At 37.0% G+C, this 22,270-nt stretch overlaps 1 protein-coding gene across 1 annotated transcript; it reads left to right on the top strand.

Annotated features, from left to right (window-relative positions):
* The first annotated feature begins 3,056 nt into the window (after positions 1–3,056).
* LOC137813775 (uncharacterized) lies at positions 3,057–9,990 on the top strand. The gene is made up of 10 exons (XM_068616198.1): positions 3,057–3,225; positions 3,826–3,989; positions 4,089–4,191; positions 5,052–5,164; positions 5,856–5,924; positions 6,400–6,515; positions 7,044–7,098; positions 9,143–9,263; positions 9,517–9,659; positions 9,745–9,990. The coding sequence occupies exons 2-10, from the start codon at positions 3,852–3,854 to the stop codon at positions 9,841–9,843; spliced, it is 957 nt and encodes a 318-aa protein (XP_068472299.1). The 5' UTR covers positions 3,057–3,225; positions 3,826–3,851; the 3' UTR covers positions 9,844–9,990.
* Positions 9,991–22,270: the final 12,280 nt, after the last annotated feature.

The following is a 22,270-nucleotide window of genomic DNA, read 5'->3' on the forward strand; positions in this document are numbered from 1 at the left end:
GTATTTTGACTTGATTCTATTTTCTTGTTTTTCTAACACATCAATCTATGTAAATCCAGAATTTCACAATTTTTCTTCAACGGATTTTAATTTGATAAGTAAAAACAGCCTACACAGAATTAAAACACAGAGTGATCCTAATCCTGGAATTAAAAACAGTTTGAAGAAACTTCAAGAACACAATGGAATTGATGTATAAGAATTTGTATGGATCTAACACACAAATATGAACTCAAATCTAAAAGGAAAAAGCACCAAAGGATCAGATTAAAACTGGACTCAAAGCAAATCAAGAAACCAAAATTATAAAAAACAACACTACATGGAATTGATGACAATTTAGGAGAAACATGACTAGACAAAACACAATTGGATTCAAAAATCAAAATGACTCAAAGCAACACAATATGAACCGATTAAAATTGCAATAAAGACTCAAATAAACCAAAAACAGAACAACAACACAAATCTATATGGAATCCTACACAAATCTGAAAATTGGAAGCTCAAGAACAATTTGAACACAATGCACCGATTGGATTTCTCCAAACAACACCTAAATCAAATTAAAATTTAAAAAATAGCAAGACAATATGGAAAACTTGAAGAACAACACAGAATGATGATGCACACAAAAATAAAAACAAAATAAGGCACTTATCTCTTAAAGACCATGGCTCTAGATACCAAATGCTGAAGAAGTGCCTTCATTGTTTGGTAGAAATTGTTGGTGATTGGCGGAAGCTCTATGGAGTATAAGCGTGCAAGGTCCTCCTAGGAGTGATGGTGACCTTGAAGGTGCATAAAATGTAGGGATTGAGAGTGGTGAGACCAACTCTCTTTGGTGAGGGGGATTTGTGAAGATCAATAGCCTAACCTAAGAGGTTTTTGGGCAAGAAGTGAAATTGGCACAAATTGACAGCAATTCACTAAGTATATTAATCTTGCAAATACATGAGCCAAACCCTCTTATTTACAGTGTTTAAAGGGCTGAAAATTCAAATGAAAGTGGAGGAAAATTCAATTGAGAAGCATTTGAATTTGGAGCCAATTCCTAGTCACAAGGGAAGTGTGACTTGGTTTCTTTTTTTGGCACCTCTTAAATCTACACCTACACCTTCATTTTATGTCACATGGAAGGTGTGACTTATCTTTATACATTTGCACCTCTTATATCTACACCTACACCTTCTTTTTATGTCACATGGAAGGTGTGACTTATCTTTATACATTTGCACCTCTTATATCTATATCTACATCTCCCTTTATGTTCTACTAAAAATACTCAAAAGTAATTACAGAAAAAGACATCCAATGATGCTTAGTTGGCCCAGATCTTCTATTTGTTGGACTTGAGATGAAGCTTGAACTTGTATTTGGGCTTGGGCTTTTTCTATTATGGGCTTGGGCCTCTTCCATCAGTACATTCGGTCTAGTACAAGTAAAACATTCTCTATAACGCCTAAGCCCAAGAGCACTAGAGTTTTGAAGAATAAGTTGCATGCATGGTACGTAGAGGCTTGTACGCTTACAATGGACATATTGGACCCCTAATGTTGGTACATGAGTTGGTACTCTGGTGGCCATTCTGTTAAGATTTATGCACTCCAAGGAGATAAGATTATGTGCAGTTGTCGCACTAAGATTGTGCGCATTGTAACAAACTCTCCTCCCGTTAAACATGCTTTCACTCGAGATAAGGTTCTCGTGAGAGAAGGTTGTTACAAGAGGTAACCTAAAAGTAGTCTATAAAAGGGACTTGAGATCCCCGGTAAAGGTACACTGTTTCTAAGACTGAAACTACTTACTTACTTATTGTTTCTATAAGCCCTGTACTGACTTGATCGTCGGGGTGCAATCAACAAGTAAGACCCCCTCTGTTTCAAACGGAGCCGCATTCCAACTTCCAAAGGAAAGAACAGATACCAACGAGATAGACAGAGTCACAACTTGTTCCCAAAGTCAACCGACTAAAACAAATAATAACAAAAAAATCTCATTATAAGAAGTTGTTTAAAACCATTTATCCAAAAATCAGTTGTCTTTTTAAAAGAAATATTTTTTTGTTAGTGTCAACAACATGAATCCACTTTCATTTTTTTTAAAATTAAAATATAAAAGTATATATATTATATTATGTATTGATTTATATATCAAGGAATCTTTCATTCAATATAATAAAGTTGTTTTTCTATTTTACTTTTAGTAATATCTTAAATTCTAAATATAAAAATATGAAGGACGAAAAAATAATAAAAAACCTACTTTACTTATTTTTTATTATTAAAAAATAATATTAAATGATGATATTTTATTTATAAAAAATTAACGAGAACACATAATATCTCGTGCTTGTGCATTCACATTTTTTATTTTTACTATTATTATATGTATATTTTTATTTATTTAAATGAAATATAGACTTATGTGTATTCATATGTATGAGAGACACCGAGCATGAGAGACCGATAGAGCATGAAAGTCATATTATTGGATTTCAAGAGGTTTGAGAAAGAAGAGATATAAAGTAAGAAAAAACGAAGAGAGAAAAATGGTGATAAAATCCAAAAAATTCAAATTGAAAAATAACAACCATCCTTAAAAATTGAAGAAATAAAGATATATTTCAGAAAATTAAATTAAAAAAAAATTACTCTACATTTAAAACTACTTAACAATTTTAATATATTTAAAAAAAAATAAGAAATAACTCAATGTTCATAATAAAATAATAAAATTAATAAATATTGATATAAGGATAATATAGGAATAGATAACATATTGCATAGTATTATTAGATATTATTATTTTAAATATAATAAATACACATGTGTATTTATATATATATATAGTTTAAAATTAAAAATAAAAATTAATATAGATATTAAGGTTTAAATTATTAAAATGAAATAGAAAGATAGAAAACAGGAATAAACTGAACAGTGGTTTTGTTTTGTGTGTGGACATGATGTGTTTTATAGTGTTACAGAACAGTTGGTAAATAGTGTTTTTTTAGGAAGTGACACAATAAATGACCGACTAAAATAGAGCATGATGCGCAAATTGATACGAGTATAAATTGGTTTTGATGGAAAAAAAAAATTGGGAGTTTCGTTGCATTGTTGCATCTATTTCTCCCCTTTCCTTCCCCAAATGCTCTTCCAAATATTAAATCATTGACAAGTGAAGAAGACTTAGCTCACCCAGAACGCTACTGTTGATTTGGTAACACACCTTAACATACAATCTCTCTCTCTATTCATCTCTTTATTCTTCTATTTCCTTGTCAACCACGAAAACCAATTGCAATCCAATTAAGCAAACCCCTTTTCTTTTTAATTCATTTCTATCACTCATCACCACCAATTTTTATTATTTTCATTCCATTCCAAGATTCCTCCCCTCTTTCAAATTCAACTATTTTAAGAACGCCCCAATTTTTGGTGTTCTGCATTTCAAGTTATTCGTCTCGGTTTCAATTGAAAAGAAAGAGTTTATTTTTATAATTATTATCGGTAAATTAGACGATCTTAGGGTTTATTCAATTTCTATTGTTATTGATTTCTGGACTTACTCTGTTATTGAAATTCAGTTCTTTTGTGGCTCTTGGATCCGGGGTTAGGGCAATTAGAGGGAATTAGCCTTGCTTTGGTGTTTATCAACATCTGAAAAGGATTAGAACAATCCTTGTGATGTGGGTTATGGAAACAATAGGGAGTTCTAGCTGGTGTGATGCATGGATTTGCATTGAAAACATTGATGATGATAATGTTCTTTAACTCGATGGTTGTGTGTTCTGATAAATGGTCTTTTATTGACTTGTAGGCTGAACCATAGTAAAGAGGCATACTATGTCTTCAAGATCGTTGAGGAGAAGACTCCACCATGGGGATGTCGATGGCAAAAGGAATGAGCATTTGGATTCTTCGGGATTAGATTCTTTGAGTGAGCCCTTGCTGGCAGATGATGATTATGCTGAGAATAAGAAGGTGAATAAATATTTATATTAATTTTGAGGGGTGGGGGAATTGGATTCATTTTTAAATGTGTATGCATATTGTGATGTTATGTTTTTCCATATCTTACAGATATGTACACTTGAAGATCTATGGGATGACGAGAGGAAGAAGGCGCAGTTTCATTGGACATTCATATTCTCAAACATCATTGCGCAATGGGCTCAGTGGTTAGGTGTGTGATAGATGACTGTTTTGGACCTTTCAGATACAATTAAGCTTGATAGTATCGGTAATTGAGTAGTAGCCTGTTTCACTGATGTAAACATATAGCAATACTTGACTGCTTTTTTTCATCGTGAGTGTTTTCATTAACTGCAAGTCTGCAACTAACCTAATGATGTTATGTTTGTTTTTTTCTATGCTGAAGTTGTCTTCTTCTAGTCTTGCATAAGCTGACTGACCCATGTTTTCCTAACATTCTCAGAGTGAGCTCTGCATTTAAAGTCAAACATGATTCTTGTGGTAATAGTTAATATATTTTGTGCGAAGTGTTCGTGGAAATTTTTCCATCAGTGGTAATCATGGGGAACCAATGCTTTTGGCACTCTTCAAGTGAAGAAAGTCAATCTTTTTCCCTTGAGGTCTTTCATTTATATTGGCAACTAAAAGGATCAGTCTTTGGTCTGTGAACTTTTCATACTTAAAGCATTTCTGATGGAGCTTCTAAGTCATACTAGGCTAGTTATTGAGTTTGGTGGCAGAATCTCATGGTGATTGGATCACTACATGTGAGGTTTGAAATGTAAAGCCTAGAGATAAACGGGAAACATTGCTTGGGATATTTAGTTTTTGAAATACATGAACTTTCTATCAGAGGACTGTTTATATTTATTCACTTCATGCATTTTATTTTACGCTTGGAAAAAATATTTTACTGTAAATACTAAACATCTCGATTTCGTGTATTATTTATCTGTATCCTTTCCTCATTTCTGACTGGTGTACAAATGGAATACAAGACATGCAGCATGTTATGATTTTAACGGTGATTTTCTGACCTTTAACCTTGTTTAATTCATATTGCCTTTGCAGCAAATTTTGTACTAGGATCTGGATCTATTCTTGGGTGTCTTTTGTCTTTTCCTTCTTCTGCTTTAAATATGCAAAACAATAGGGCGCTTCCTCCATCACTAAGTCCTCTGCAGGTATGTCTCGGGAAATCTTATATGGAATTCTGATGTGCTTGCTTATGCCAAAATCAAGTAACATAATTCTAATTTAATTCTTTGGCAAATGAATTCATTCAAATGATTTTATTGTATTTCCCCTAATATAAATGTCTTGAATTTACAAACCTTATCTGAAATACAGTTGATCTAAATTATGAATTTGGATCAATCAAATCAAAGCCCCTAAATCTACCATCCCCTCTTTTATGAATGCAATGGTCCCGGTAAATCCTGATAATCTAATCAAGAATGTGATTGGATATTTTTGCTGGATTTAGTTTAATATTACTGCACAGTTTCTTGAATGTTTGCTGTAAGGCACAAGTAAGTCAATATTTGTTAAAAATTTGATATGTATTTTGTTGATATATAAATGGTAAATTTTGCATGAAGAAAAAGAAGTAAACTTTGAGATTTGATAAAGTGTTTTCCTCCTTTTGTAAATATGTTTACTCAAACATCTGATCTGTTCAGATTTTTTTTCTTTTGTTGAGCTTCTGTAGCCCTTTTAAAATGATATCATTGTAGTTGAGGTATATGTTTGTTGTTTGTTGTTGTTTTCAAGATTTTTATGTTATATATTGCTATTTATTGTTTATAGCTTCTGGCCACCTGCTTTTCTTGTTTCTAGCAATTTGTAGATATTTAACATGTATTTCTTTTTCAGGAAGAAAGACTGAAAAACATACGGCAACGGCTTGAAGTTCCCTTTGATGGTTCTAAAGCTGAACACCAAGTATTTAAATAATGCTTTTTCTGTTTTAATTTTCATATCACTTTACTGACATTTGCTACTACACCCTGCATCCTATCTGTTTTAAATTTAACTTGTTTTGATTCTGCTGTTATCTTTATGTGTATCTTTTGATATAATGAAGCTGATTTTCTATTTTGTTCTGCAATCTGCATGCATGCTTGATATGCAATCTTAATGTGTTTGAACTGGAACGTGAGCATGGCAATTGATTGACTTGCAAATGCTTGCATACGAAGATATACAAAATTTTTAATTAAATTGCCTCACATGGATGAACTAAAAGGTGGACAAGCACAATGACTATTTGTTGCATGTCTGTTGTGTATAGTATATGTATCTAATCCACCCATAGGGTGTTTCTAAGAATTTATAATATAAATAGTCAATCGATTATGTAATATACTCTTTGTTTTACTGACGGTAGGATGCCATTTTCAATCTTTTTTGGTTGCAGGATGCTCTTAAACAATTGTGGAAATTGGCTTACCCTGACAGGGAGCTTCCTGCACTTAAATCCGACCTCTGGAAGGAAATGGGATGGCAAGGTTCAGACCCTTCAACAGATTTTAGGTGTGTGATAAAAAACAATGCATTATACTTTTAAAGAGAGAGGTTGGGAGCTTGGGTATGGATAGGGTTTTATTAAGCAACAGGTCAAGGACTCAAAATATTATCTCAGACTGTTAAGTCTTTATTGGTTTATAATAGTAAATGAATGGTAACATTTTGACCCTCTCATGCACTCTGTTGATTGCCGTAATAATCATGGGCTAACACTCCCTATAGGTTTTGTACTTTTAAATGTTTGATAGTTTGATTTTGGATTTTGAGGAGTAGTTTCTCGTCTACTTTGGAAGTAATGGGTCACATTCCCTTGGCATGATCTTATGGTATGCGTAAGTTAGAATAAAATAATGTAACAGCTTTACTGATTATTTTTTCCAGAAAGACTATTTTTTTGACAAGATATTTCTTAATTATAATCTTGATCTTCCAAGATTAGTTTCCTTGAAGTCTGATCTTTACACATTCAATTGCATATTCTTTGTTTTTTGGGAATTAAGATTAGTTAATTGAACTTCTAATCATGGTTTACAGGGGTGGAGGATTTATTTCATTAGAGAATCTCATCTTCTTTGCAAAGACGTATCCAGTAAGTTTCTTCCATTGCATTTGCATTCATGAATACACTGCCCTTGCTTAATGTGTAGGTTTAATATTTCTTATCAATACATTATTATATCGAATTCCTTTTCATTATATTTAAAGTTATAATTTGCTTACTGATTTTTCTCTCAAGGCCAAATTCTATCCCTATCCTTGTAAACAGAGAGTGCTTTACTTTACAACCTTTGTTGTTCACTTCTATCTAGTTGTGTACGATTGAAATTGGCCCATTGATCCACTTTGATTGACAAATTACCAGATTGCTAAAGAATGTCCAGTTATGATTTAGAAAATAAGCTATTATATTTATATATATGCAAGACTTTTGTTTTCTCCCTAGGGAGGAGGGAGCTTTAAATTCCTGCAGATCCATATACCTAGCTTCTGTTCTCAGGCTTGGATATTTTCTTTTTTTGAGAAAATATTTTATAAAAGAGAAGTGGGAAAATTTCATGGGGGTTGATAAAATATCCCAGTGAAAGGAGAAACTAAAAGAAAATAGAAAAATGCTAGATGATACTGGCTTTCACAACGAGTTGTTTCCTGAGTTGATGGTTTATCTGCAGTCATTCCTCTTTACTGGATAAAATATGAACAAAATCAGCTTTTAGAAAATAAGAGCCTATTAGGTTAAAAAAAGAAGTCCAACATAGCTATCCAATCTCTCTCTCTCTCTCTATCTATCTATCTATATATATATATATATATATATATATTTCCTTAAGAAAAAATCTCTCTAGAAGACCAAAGACAACACAAACCTATCCATATGCTAGGCATTTTCTATGGAAAAAATCAGAAAATTTACGTGCATTGCTTTCACCTATTATTTTATCTGATGTTCTCGAAAGAATCATGAAAAAGTCACTGTAGTTTAAAGTAGTGGTGACAACACTCAATTTATCTAGATTTATTTAATTTTATGGATAGTTAATGATGTATCTTTTTTTTTTTCAAAATCCAATAAATTCTCTCATCAATACTTAATGCATTAAAATTAATTCAATGAGGTTTTTTCATTCTTAAAACCACTTCAAAAAGTGCTTTCAAAAATACTTTTAAAATTAACAAATTTTTTTTGACAATTGTTTCAAAAATATATTTTTAATATTTGAAATAAAATATATCAATTTTATGGATGGATTGCATCCATGATTTTTTTTTTTTTTGTAAATGGATTGAATTTTTATCAAATGGATAAGATTTTTCAATTAAATTTTTAATGGATTAATGATTTTTTCACCCGAACAATTATAATTCAAAATAATATTTATCCGAATCACTATTGACCAAGAAATCAACATGTCATTTTACTCTGAAGTAGCCTTCTGAAAATGCAAAAAAAAGAAATTAGCATCATCAACATTGTCGATCTTAACACTGGTCATTCCCACCCCATACATTTTTTTTTTGGTTAAATTCTTATTCTATCCCTCTTCACATTTCCCTCCCCCTCATTCAACCCACCTTCTCATCTTCATACTTACTTTCTCTCCATTTTTTCTTCTACAAGCATTGCTCTGCCACCTTGTACTCTCCTTTTTCTCATCAAAGCCAATGCTAGATTTTATAACAAATAAAACTACTTGTGCTCGTGTAACTCTGAGGGCATGCCCAACATTCACCAAAAACTTTCAAAATCTCTCCCACTGACCTTGTAAAATTATATGTTGCTGTTTCTGAAATAGAGTACCAAATTACACCCATACTTGTAGACATTCATTTTTTATTTAAGACGACTTTTAGAAATTCCTAACTGATATATCGTAAATATTTATGTAAATTTATTCTTGATGCTGCACTGTTATAGGTGCACCAACTTTTCCTTGTGCTTTTGGTTTTGAATTTCTTGCAATTATATAAATTTTCAATATACTGTTGATAAAGTCGTTTTTCCCATGTGCATTTCTGCTTTCATGGCTTTATATGAAGCAGAAGTTGATTATGCACGTGTACACAATGTGTTTCATACTTGAATGAGTAGCATGGTTTTGGTTAGTTAAGCTCGCTTCTTCGTGTCCCTGTCATAGGATTCATTCCAGCGATTATTGAATAAACAAGATGGAACCAGAGCAGACTGGGAATATCCGTTTGCAGTAGCTGGAATCAACATTTCTTTTATGTTGACTCAAATTTTGGATCTTCAATCAGGTACCATATATTCTCTTACGAAGAAATTCAGTGTTTGTTTATAATGATGATGGTTATTCTCTGCTTTAAGTAATTAAGTTCTCTGCTTTAAGTAATTAAGTTATTGTACAATCTTGTTTCATCAAGCCACCTTCACAGATTTAATATTATTTTGGGGGGTTTCCTTATCTGCAATTAGTGTTGATGTGTGCTTCTTTCTCACTCAGATACATCATTAATGTAAACTCGTCTGATGCAACTATTTTCCTTGCAGGGCATCCATCTTCTTTGTCCGGATTCTGTTTTCTGAAATTGCTTGAAGAGGATGAAATGGCATTTGATAACCTTTTTTGTGTTGCTTTTCAAATGATGGATGCTCAGTGGCTAGCGAAGCGTGCGACATATATGGAATTTAATGTATGTATCATTAAATGGTATCTGCTAATTTCTTAATTATTTTGATTAGTCTCTGATAATGATTCATTTATATTTTTTTTATTAGGATGTTTTGAAGTTCACCAGAGCGCAGTTGGAGCGAGAGCTTGGTTTGGAAGACATCTCCAGCGTTAAAGATTTACCTGCCTACAACATGTTGAGATGATTGGCCATTGTCATTTAGTTCAAACATTTCTTTGTTTTTGTTTTGGCGAAGAATATTAGATGAAATGTGTCTTAGGCATTTGTCATTTTATCTGTATACAGAAACGTCAAAATGAAGCGCAAATATCAGATAAATCATTCTGCTAAATGAAGCATCAGCATGTGTATTATTACCACATACAAGTTCTTCATGAAATTTCTTCTAGTGAGATACGCATGGATTGAATCAAAAGTGAGATATCGAGAGAGAAAATAATTTAATTACTAAAGGTTTGTCATATTATCTAATACCCTATTTTTGGATATACGCAAATGGAAGGGAAAGCACGAAAATAAGAAAGAAATATAAGCACAAAAAATAAAATGATAACAGACATTGCTCTTAAAAAAAAAAAGCGATCAAAGAAGAAAGTTATAGCAAAATCATATGTTAATATTTTATTAATAATTAACGTTAAATAAATAATTAAAATTAAGAATTCGAATATAAATATTAAAATAATAAATAAAATAAAATAAATAATTTAAATTGCAATCATTTTAAAAATAATTTATTTTCATATATTATTATTTTAAAAGATAGTTTTTTATTTTAATTTATTACTTATTGTAACACCAATTAATATTTTTAAAGTTGTTATTTTCATAAAAAATTCAAATATTTATTTTGTAATATATATATATATATATATATATATATATATATATATATATATATATATATATATATATATATGTTCCCGCCGGTTGACCGGATCGTCTTTGCGCGTGGCTTGTCCTCGCGAGCTAGGGCACCTTCGTTGTGCTCCGTCTGTGAGTACCTGAAAAGAAGTGAACAAAGGGGCACCCTCGTGGCCGTTTGCACTCCGACGATCAAGTTAGCTAACGAGAAACATCAAAGGTGACACACCTCCGTATCGGAACACCGTAAACGAATGCTCTGAAGGTGGTCAGAAATAACTGAGTGACTAAAACTGTGTTGCCCTAATTGCCTTGTGCTCACAGTGGGTGCGCAACAAAAACAACTAGGGTTTGTGCTCTGTGTAAAACTGCGAGAATTCGGTCAAAACTCGGTCCCCTTTTCAAACGACCCAAGGCCCCTTTTTATATACCTTCTGCATTTAAAGCGCGTTGAAGCGCATTGAAGGCGTATAAAAATGTGCCTTGAAACATTTGATACGTAAACTAAATTAACGCGTACCTTGGCAAACTTTCACTGAAACCTTTAATGAGCACGTGTGCATTGCCACGTGCCCTTCAGACTTGATCGTTATTCTGCGCAGAGGGTCCCATGGCGCCGCAACCCAACTTAGGGTTAATCCATTGTGTGGGCCCTCCTTCCTTCGAAGTGCTTTTGGCGCGTGGGTTGACTTTCTGGGTGCCAACTCATGCGTCCCAATCACTAGTCACTTGCCCTGGGAGTGTATCTACCTTTCTCTCGTACCACGCACGTGGTTCTCCCCTGGTCTTGGCCCTCTCATGGGTCGTATCTGTACCAGGGTCTCCCAGCAGTGGCGTGGATACTTCACGAGTCAGGATGTCCCCTACTGGTGTTAGAACTTATGGCTTTGAAGCCACCTTTCTCTTTTCCTTGCTACTGTTCTAGACTGTCGAGGCCCAAAGCCTCCTTGCGACGTCTTAACTTGGCGACGCCCCTCTTTGGGTGATGTCTCTCTTGGGCGATGTCTTTGCTTGGCGATGCCTCTCTTGGGCGATGCCTCTCTTGGGCGATGTCAGACCACCTGATCTTCCATTATCTAACACGTCGGTAACACACAAAGCGGCGACAACCGATTATGTATGCCGCAGAACGCCACTTCCATAAACGGCGACTATGTACACCGCAGAACGCCACTTCCATAAACGACGACTATGTACACCGCAGAACGCCACTTCCATAAACGGCGACTGTGTTGACTTCTTGACCACCCACCTTTCTCTTTTCTACGTCATCACACCCGATGACCCAATCGGTACACAAGCCCCCCAGTCTTGAGCTGATAACTTGTTTCAACAAAAAGACTAAGGCCTCGCCCTATCGTCCACGTGGCATTTTGATGTGTATATGATGTGATTGCCCTTTGCTTAATTTACATCTGTCATGGACTTTATCTGTAACTATAACTCTTGATCCTTACCTAAATGTTTATTTGCTTTATCTTTGCATACTTGTGTCTGCTTCTGCTTTCTTTGCTATATCGCGTGTGTTACCTTCGGTACTCTTTGTCATTGTGTTCGACTTTAACTCTTTGGGTAGCACGTGATCTCCCCTCTTACCCTTCCCGTTTAAGTTGTGATGCGTACCCTTCCCTTGGTCTCTCCACCAAGGAACTTACTTGGCCTTCGTATCTGTGAGGAATCTTCCTTATGAAAGCGTCGCTTGCCTTGTCATTGCCCGAAGGCACGGGAGGACTATACCTGTTCGTCTCTGGTGCCTCAACGTCGCTCGAGGGCGAGGAGGGCTTATCTCTCCTGTGCTGGGTGTCTACACTCAAGGAGGGACCTGCTCTGGGTGTCCTCAGAGCGCCTGAATACTTTGGGACAAAAGTCGCACTCTGGTGCCCACGCCCATGGGGAGGTCTAAACAATAGTACCACATTGTTCATGGAGTGTCTAAAACACCAGGGCAACTTAGCCCTTATCTTTTTGCGTTCGGTGCCCACGCCTGAGGAGAGGCCTGCTATAGAAACGCCGTATTGTCCCAGGGTGTCTAAAAACACCAAGACGAAGTGTTCTGAACATCAGACGCTGGGGCTAGCTGTTCCTACCTGAGGAGGGGGCGTCCCAAAGGAATCCCTTGACCCCTGCCCAGGGACTAAGTACCTAGATTTTAGCTTTCATCTATCGTCTGATACCGGGGCCAGCTATTCATACCTGAGGAGGGGGCGTCTCGAAGGAATCCCTTAACCTCTGCTCAAGGGCTAAGCGCCCGGGTTTTAACTTATACTGATATCTGGTACCGGGGCTAGTTGTTCATACTTGAGGAGGGGGCGTCCCCGAAAGAATCCCTTAACCCCTTATCAAGGACTAGGCTTCCGGATTTTAACTTTATACTGATATCTGATACCGGGGCTAGCTGTTCGTACTTGAGGAGGGGGCGTCCCGAAAGAATCCCTTAACCCCTGATCAAGGACTAGGCCCCCGGATTTTAACTTTATACTGATATCTGAAACCGGGGCTAGCTGTTCATACTGAGGAGGGGGCGTCCCGAAAGAATCCCTTAACCCCTGATCAAGGACTAGGCTCCCGGATTGTAACTTTATACTGATATCTGATACCGGGGCTAGCTGTTCATACTTGAGGAGGGGGCGTCCCGAAAGAATCCCTTAACCCCTGATCAAGGACTATGCTCCCGGATTTTAACTCATACTGGACATACCTGTCATCTTGCTCTGAACTCACTCGAGGGTGAGAAGGACTTTTCCTGATGCCTCAACTTGCCCAGGGGTTACATCTCCTCCTCCCCTGGATGCACTGAGGACTTTCAAACTTGCCTCAATTTGCTTACGCAAAGAGGTCTTGTAATCTGTTCTTGCCTGTACTCGCTCAAGGTGAGGAGGTCTTTTCAATCTCTTCTCGCCTACGCTCGCTCATGGCGAGGAGGACTTTTTTAATCTTTTCTCGCCAACACTCGCTCGCGGCAAGGAGGACTTTTTAATGTCTTCTCGCCGGACGGTGATGAGAACTTAGAAAACTTTATACTTGTGCCTCCGATCGCCAGGTGGCGATGAGGGTTTAAAACTTTATGCTTTCAAACTTTGCACTGAATGTATGCAATCTGAATTCACCGTTGCCTTGAAACTACACAAGGGCGATAAAGTCTCTTTCCGAAAACTTAAAAAACGATGAGCATGCAAACTTAATAACTGGGAAACTTTGATAAACTTCGAAACCTTCTTTATTGGGTGGCCTCGTTAAAAACCCTCCTTAGGGAAAAAGAGTGCCCCCTTAAAAAACTGTTTTAACTGAAACATCTTAAACTGTTCGAGTTAATTGCTACTTACAATGCTTTAACTGTAATAAAACTTGAGATGGGTGGCGTTCCAAGTGCGAGGAATCGCCCCTCCTTCCAGCGTCACCAAGCGGTAGGCGCCGTTCCCGAGTGCTTTGGTTATTCTAAACGGTCTTGTCCACTTGGGTGACAATTTATTCTCCATCTCGTATTGGTGGGCCTTCCTCATCACCAGGTCGCCATCTCTGAATTGCCTTGGCCTTATTCTGGCATCGTCGTGGCCACAGTTGTAGTAGACCCTGCGAGGTAGTCCTTTAAAAAGCCATTCTTCACAAGCTCATCCAACTGATAGCCCAGCGCCAAGCAGTTGTTAATATGGTGCCCGAATGCTTCGTGGAATTCGCACCATGATTCCTTGTGAGGTCCCAGCACCTTGTCAGACTTTACTGGTGGCCTCAACCTGTCAGCTATGTTGGGCACAACGGTGAGGTCTTTGAGTTCCACCACAAAGTTGTGTCTTAGTGGCCTATTTCCCTCTCTCCTTCCTTCTGCTCGACCCCTAGGCTGGGTCCTCCTGGTCTCGTAGGTGCGCTTCCTGTCTGGGTTCCTTCTCTCTGTGGCAGCTTCGTGAACCCTAGCAGGTTGCGTGCGTATCTGCGCTCTCGGCCGTGCGGGTGCAGCAGTCGTGCACTTCTCGTACGCCTCGCCCTCTGAGGCAATGTGCTCTACCGCTCGTCACCTTACTTCAGCAAAAGTTTTGGGGCGGCTGCGGTTAAGCGATTTACGAAAAGACCCGGGACACACCCCCTTCCTGAATGCGTACACGATCATGGGCTCATTTGTAGTACCCACTTTTACAACCTGCGCTCCGAAGCGGCTTATGTATTCCTTCAGAGTTTCCCCTTGGTATTGCTTCACGTCGAAAAGGTCGTACGAAACTGGGACTGGGGCCTTGTTGGCTAAATAGTGCTCTCTGAATAGTCGTGAGAGCTGGGCGAAAGACGTGATGTGACCCTCTGGGAGGCTGATGAACCAATCCATAGCCATCCCAGTCAAAGTGCTCATGAAGAGCTTGCACCTTACGACATCAAAACCGCCAACCAACATCATCTGTGTGTGGAACGCAGTGAGGTGTGCCTCAGGATCCTCCATCCCTGTGAAGGTTACCTTGGGCCCCGTGAACGTGTTGGGGATCGCTGTCTCTAGGATCGCTTGTGAGAATGGTGTTGTGAATTCTCTAGGTGGGCAGGCAGCCTCGGGCTCGTCTACATCGCGCCATCCACGGCGTAACTCCTCGTTGGCACGGTGGAACTCATCGTTTCTCGCCTGAGAAGCTGCGAGATCCGCCTGCATCCGCTCTTGCTCCGCTTTCGACGCTGCCATTGCTTCCTGCAGCCCTTGCATCATGCCCATGAGTTGTTGCATGGTCATCTCTTCACTCCTAGCGCGTGCAGGTCTTGTGGTCATGGCTTTCTGGAAACCCTCTTAACTTATCTAGGTTTTGAGAACTGGAACTGAAAAACTTGTGTGGTGGGACTGATGTTTTATATCGGCCCCACGGTGGGCGCCAAATGTTCCCGCCGGTTGACCGAGATCGTCTTTGCGCGTGGCTTGTCCTTGCGAGCTAGGGCACCTTCGTTTTGCTCCGTCTGTGAGTACCTGAAAAGAAGTGAACAAAGGGGCGCCCTCGCGGCCGTTTGCACTCCGACGATCAAGTCAGCTAGCAAGAAACATCAAAGGTGACGCACCTCCGTATCGGAACACCGTAAACGAAAGCTCTAAAGGTGGTCAGAAATAACTGAGTGACTAAAACTATGTTGCCTTAATTGCCTTGTGCTCACAGTGGGTGCACAGCAAAAACAACTAGGGTTTGTGCTCTGTGTAAAACTGCGAGAATTCGGTCAAAACTCGGTCCCTTTTTCAAACGACCTAAGGCCCCTTTTTATATACCTTCTGCATTTAAAGCGCGTTGAAGCGCATTGAAGGCGTATAAAAATGTGCCTTGAAACATTTGATACGTAAACTAAATTAACGCGTACCTTTGCAAACTTTCACTGAAACCTTTAATGAGCACGTGTGCATTGCCACGTGCCCTTCTGACTTGATCGTTATTCTGCGCAGAGGGTCCTATGGCGCCGCAACCCAACTTAGGGTTAATCCATTGTGTGGGCCTTCCTTCCTTCGAAGTGTTTTTGGCGCGTGGGTTGACTTTCTGGGTGCCAACTCATGCGTCCCAATCACTAGTCACTTGCCCTGGGGTGTATCTACCTTTCTCTCGTACCACGCACGTGGTTCTCCCCTGGTCATGGCCCTCTCATGGGTCGTATCTGTACCAGGGTCTCCCAGCAGTGGCGTAGATACTTCACGAGTCAGGATATCCCCTACTGGTGCTAGAACTTATGGCCTTGAAGCCACCTTTCTCTTTTCCTTGCTACTGTTCTGGACTGTCGAGGCCCGAAGCCTCTTTGCGACGTCTTAACTTGGCGACGCCCCTCTTTGGGCGATGCCTCTCTTGGGCGATGTCTTTGCTTGGCGATGCCTCTCTTGGGCGATGCCTCTCTTGGGCGATGTCTTTGCTTGGCGATGCCTCTCTTGGGCGATGTCAGACCACCTGATCTTTCATTATCTAACACGTCGGTGACACACAAAGCGGCGACAACCGATTATGTATGCCGCAGAACGCCACTTCCATAAACGACGACTATGTATACCGCAGAACGCCACTTCCATAAACGGCGACTATGTACACCGCAGAACGCCACTTCCATAAACGGCGACTGTGTTGACTTCTTGACTACCCACCTTTCTCTTGTCCACGTCATCACACCCGATGACCCGATCGGTACAATATATATATATATATATATATATATATAAACTAATTAAATTAACAATTACAGTATTTTCAGTTATTTGCTCTTTTCCTTTTAATATAAATAACCATCTATTTATTTTTATTTATTTTTATTCTCTCCTCAATCTAACCACATTGGTGAAAATTTTGAGAATGAAGCAAAGGAAGCTAGCTGCCCGAAGGTTAGAAAGAGAGATAATATAATAGAAACCTTAGATTTTGATAATCATTACTCTTTTAATTTTATCATTATTGTTTCCATTTGATATTTTTTACATAGATTTATATATATTCCAGCTGTATTTCGGAATTTAAGTTTGAAAATTAAGCTGAGGTGAATTTTGTTTTAATTGAATGTCAACAAACTGTCAAACACTTCAATATAAACTGAAAGTTTATGTATTCCAATTGTTTAAACACTTTAAAAGAAAATATTATGTCTCGACTTTAAATTTAATATTGGTGTTAGAAGAATGTGCTTTTTTAAATCTAATTTAGTTATGTATTTTTAATGTAACTAAATTTTGAAATTTGAGTTAAACTAAAAAAATATATAATTAGATTTTTACTTATAATTATTACTCTGGAAATTATATAAAAATTGTATAATGCAAAATTTAAGATTTACTAATGATATATAGGATGAGTTGAAATGAGTTCAAAAACGAAAGAACAGTGAACAAATTAGATCACATAAAAATGAAAAGTATTGAATAAATACAAAACTGGAAAAAGAATAAATTGTCTTGTATATAAAGTAAAATAGGTTTGCATCTCGTTCATTTCATCATAAAACTCATTCTTATAAAGGAGGATTATAAAAAGTTAAAAATTTGTTAGAACTTATAAATAGAATCATAACTAACTAAATATATTTAATGCTTAATTATTATTATATTACAAGAAAAAATATTTTAACATGTTATTTACTGGAGACTAATATAATCTATAATTGATTTAATTAATGTAGAGTTTTTTAATCTTCATTAGTTTTATTCTAAAACCTCAGCAAAATAACAAGGTTGTTTTAACTTTCGTTAAATTGCAAAGGTTTATTCTAAAACTTTAGCAAAATAACTGAGTTTTTTTAAACCTTCGTTAACTTCCAAAAGTTTATTATTATTTTTATCGACAATAAAAAATGAATAAATATGAACCACTTGAGGGGTGATCAAACCCTTATACATAAACTCAACCTTTAACCTCCCTTACTAGGCAAACTCCCAAATATGCCTAACAGAATACACCTAGTTGAACCCAGATAGAATCACTTAAGGCACTCAAGCTTACATCTAAAAAGAGTACATCATGAGACCATCCCCATACATATCAAAGGGTCCAGACAATAATCAGAAAAGAAAAAAAAAGTGCAGAATGTGACTTAGATGTGACCCACGTCTAAGCCTTTAATTGAACCAAAGCAAAAACTTCCACTACACCCCCTTTAAATATTACTCTGTTTCTATGCTTCCAAATCTCGTTGACTACTGCGATCCAAATCACTCCCCAAACCTCATTTACCGAAGCAGACACATTACACATCCTAAACTGAGAGAAGTTTAGCAGTGAGACGTTGTGAAACACACTCTGCACCCCCAACCATACGTAGCAATGGTTCCACAACAACCATGCAAATCTACACTCAAAAAACAAATGGGTACTAGTCTCCTTCTCAACCTCGCAAAGACTATTAAGATTGATGGCTAGAACAAGAGGGGGGGGGGTGAATTGTTTATAAAAGATTTTCGCAAATACTTTCTTCAGAATGTACCTTTAACAATCAACTCAGAAAAGCAATTCAGAAGGCCAATCAAATAGTCAAACAGAAACTGATATCATAATTATAATTGGTTAAAATGACGATTTAACCGGTTGTTTATGACAGCGGAAAATATCAAACAGTTATGAAGAGAAGAGATAGAGAGAATAACACACCACTGAGTATTTCACTATGTAACCAATCACAGATTACAAACACACACCACAAAGAGGTGACTTTGAATCCCACAAAGCCTACTCACCCTCTTTGCACACAGCCAACACCTCAAGCTAGAATCACACTAACTTTACAGGATTTTACAACAGTTTTACAGAGTGTAATATGAACAATTACAAGAAGCTAAACAAGGGTAGAAAACACCTGGATTTACAGTGCACCAGAAACCCTATTGATCAGTTCTTGAATCACAACAAAGCTCAAAAGCAATCTTGCTAAACTTGGAAAAACACCTTTTCACAAACAGTTGGTAATCTCTCAAATTAATCTCAAATCAGAATATCAAACTTCTCTTGTTCATCAATCTCTAAACGTTGGAAAGAAGACTATTTTTATAAACCTTGAAAAGCTACCTTTGAAGGCAGATTTGAACAACTAAATCAGTTAAAACAGGTTTTCAAAAAACTGTTATGAAAACTTTCATTTAATCAGTTAAAACTGTGATTTAACTGGTTGAATGACTTTGACAGTTATACAAGTGATTCAAAAAACAGTTTCAAAACTTCTTTGCCAGCTAAGTGACAAACAACCGATTGTCTCGAAACTTTAATCGATTGTTTTCCCTTTGCATGGAAAAACACTTTAACCTTTAAAACATATTGAAATAAGCTTTGTTTGAGAATCAAGACTGATCTTACAAAGATTCTAAACCCCATAAAAAAACCTAAACCTAAAACACAACATAACTTCAGGCTTCATGAGGATTTGACACATCAAAGCTTCCCATCTTCAACAATCTCCCCCTATTTGATGGAGACAAATCCTTGGGATGCTTTTCCTTATTGCTTGACTTCTTTTCCTTGCCTTCTTTATTTGGGCAATCAACTTTTGTATGCCCTTTTTCTCCACAACCAAAGCAAGTATAGTTGTTAGAATTGAAATCACTAGTTTTCTTGTTTCCATACCTTTCTTTGTTGGATTCTTTGTTGCAGTTTCTCTTCAAGAATTTGCTGAACTTTTTGGACAACAGACTAAGATTTTCTTCCTCATCACTTGAGTCTTGCTTATTCTTGTGCTTGGCAGCTTTCAAGGCAACGTTCCTTACATGATTGTCTTCACTTTCTTGAACATTGAGTCTATTCATCTCCAACTCATGTTCTCGAAGCTTTCCAAACAAGGAGGCTGTAGTCAAAGATGTCAAGTCCTTTGATTCAGAGATAGCCGTGACTTTAGGTTGCCAAGATCTATCAAGACACTTGAGAATCTTGATGTTTAACTCCTCTTTGTTAAAGGTTTTTCCAAGACTCATTAGATGGTTGATGATGTGAGTGAATCTCTTTTGTACTTTAGCAATCGATTCTCCCTTGAGCATTCTAAACATCTCATACTCTTGTATTAGAGTATGTTTCCTTGCTCTCTTCACATCATTTGTTCTTTCATGGGTGACCTCTAGAGTATCCCACATTTCCTTAGCAGATGCACATTGTGAGATACTGAAAAATTCATTTGAAATCAAAGCAGATGTTATGATATTCTTGGAAATGCAATCAAACTTGGCCTTTTTTGTTTTCAGCATCAGTCCATTGGGACCATGGTTTTTCAATAGAGGATCCATCCTATTCAAATTTAGGAATAAAAGGGCCATTTTCAATTGCATCCCAAATTCCTTTATCAAGAGATTCAACAAAGATTTTCATTCTAACTTTCCAAAACTGATAATTCAAACCACAAAACAAAGGTGGCCTGTTAATTGAGGCACCCTCCCCAAATGGTAGTTTTTTCAGCCAAAGAAAAAAGATTTTAGGATCAAACTTGAATATTTTTCAAGTACCTTGCTCTTCATGCCAATTGTTAGAATATATGGCCTTAAACGAGAAAGGGGGGGGGGTGAATTGTTCAAGAGAGTTTTTTTAAAACTTTTTGAGGTTTAACAAAATTCTTTGTGCAGAAAAACAATCGGTTGTTTATACCAGTAAAGCTTAAAAACAGAATTAAATGAGTTCAGAGTAAGAGAGGAATACACCAACAATTTATACTGGTTCACTCTTAAGCCAAGAGTTACATCCAGTCCCCAGAAAACCACTGGGTAAGCCACTAAGTAATCAAACCAGATTACAACACACAAACCACCAAAGTAGTGACCTTGAACCCTTCAAGAAACACACTCCTTTTGGAAAAACACACCAAGAGTATTGATCTTGACCACCTCAAGAGCACACAACACTCATTGGCAACACAACACCAAAAATACAGTAGGTTGAGAAGGGATTACACTTGTTCACAGTACAAACTGAAATCAATACAATTGCAATCCTATTCCACTCTCTTTGAAAACCCAAAGCTTGATGTGAATGTTCAAATCTTAGAATCAATTTTGTCACAAATGAAAAACTCAAATCTGTTTCTCTTCCTTGTTTGAAAACATAAACAAACCATTTATATTTTCAAAAGATTGGTCAAAGCAATAAATGAATGACCGTATTAAGTTGAAAATCATTTAAAGCATATTCAACAACCAAAACTGAATTCTGTTAGGATTTTCAAAGAAACAATCGGTTGAAACCACGAAACAACCGATTGTTTGGTTTGACAGTTAAGTCAACCAAACTAAAACAATTTTCAACCTTTTCAAAACTCCTAAGAGTAAAACAACCGGTTGATTCGACAAAACAACAGGTTGTTTTTCACTTAGTTGGAAAAACACTTGTTTTCAAAAAGGTTTTAAATCACATCAGTTTTAAATTCAACAAAGGAGTGGATCACATTCTATCCTACCCAGATCCCTCCCAAACACAGCAGCAACACCAGCCTTTCATCAAACACTTTGGATTTGGATTCTACAAAGCACTTGATCACTCTTGATCAACAATATGTTGCTATTGAACGTGTCTAATCAATAGTTTGTCATTGGTTATTTTTTTAATCGGTTGGAATTACTTGTTGATGTTCTATTTGGTTCATGTTCTTGAAATGGGTTTCCCATGGGTTTATTTTGTGTTCTTGAAATGGGTTTCCATTTGGTTCTCTTGTTCTTGTTGTGTTCTTGAATTGCTTGTAGAATCTTGATCCAATTCTTGAAAGTGTCTTATGATGTTTCATCTCCTAATCAACTCACATCACAAGGTGTCATTCTTCCTTATCTTTTTCATTACCGAAGGTTTCTCCTTACACACCATCTTGGTTAACGAATGTTAGGAATGGTTTTTACACACCTCCTAAAGGTTTTCACCTTCTAAGAGGACTTTCTTCAAAAAGCATTGTCATTCCCAAACAATCTTTCCAAACATGGTTTGTATATAGAACCTCATTTTTTGAACTTCCCACGCTTAAAGAATATAAGTCAAGTTTGCATATCTCTTCTTGCACTCTCTTATATGCCTGCAAACTGACTTTGTTATCTGCAGGAGTTCTAAATTCGTGGTAGAATTCTCTCCAACTTGGGGGGCATGATGCAAACCCAGCCCACAAGGACCAAGGATGTTAAAGCACACAAAGAAAATTCATCTCAAAGTAGAGACCTCACCAGAGGGAGGATTGGACAAAGACCAGAGCACTTAAAGTTCTTCCTGCTAGTCTTCTTAATGTTTAGAGAAATATTGTAAACAATTTGGGCTCATTTGCGGGGTCGAAATAACAGAATAAGGAAGAGTAGGTCTATATAGCAATAATAGGAGGTGAAGATATAA

The sequence above is a fragment of the Phaseolus vulgaris genome, chromosome 1, assembly GCF_000499845.2.
Source record: "Phaseolus vulgaris cultivar G19833 chromosome 1, P. vulgaris v2.0, whole genome shotgun sequence".
Taxonomy (NCBI): Eukaryota; Viridiplantae; Streptophyta; class Magnoliopsida; order Fabales; family Fabaceae; genus Phaseolus; species Phaseolus vulgaris.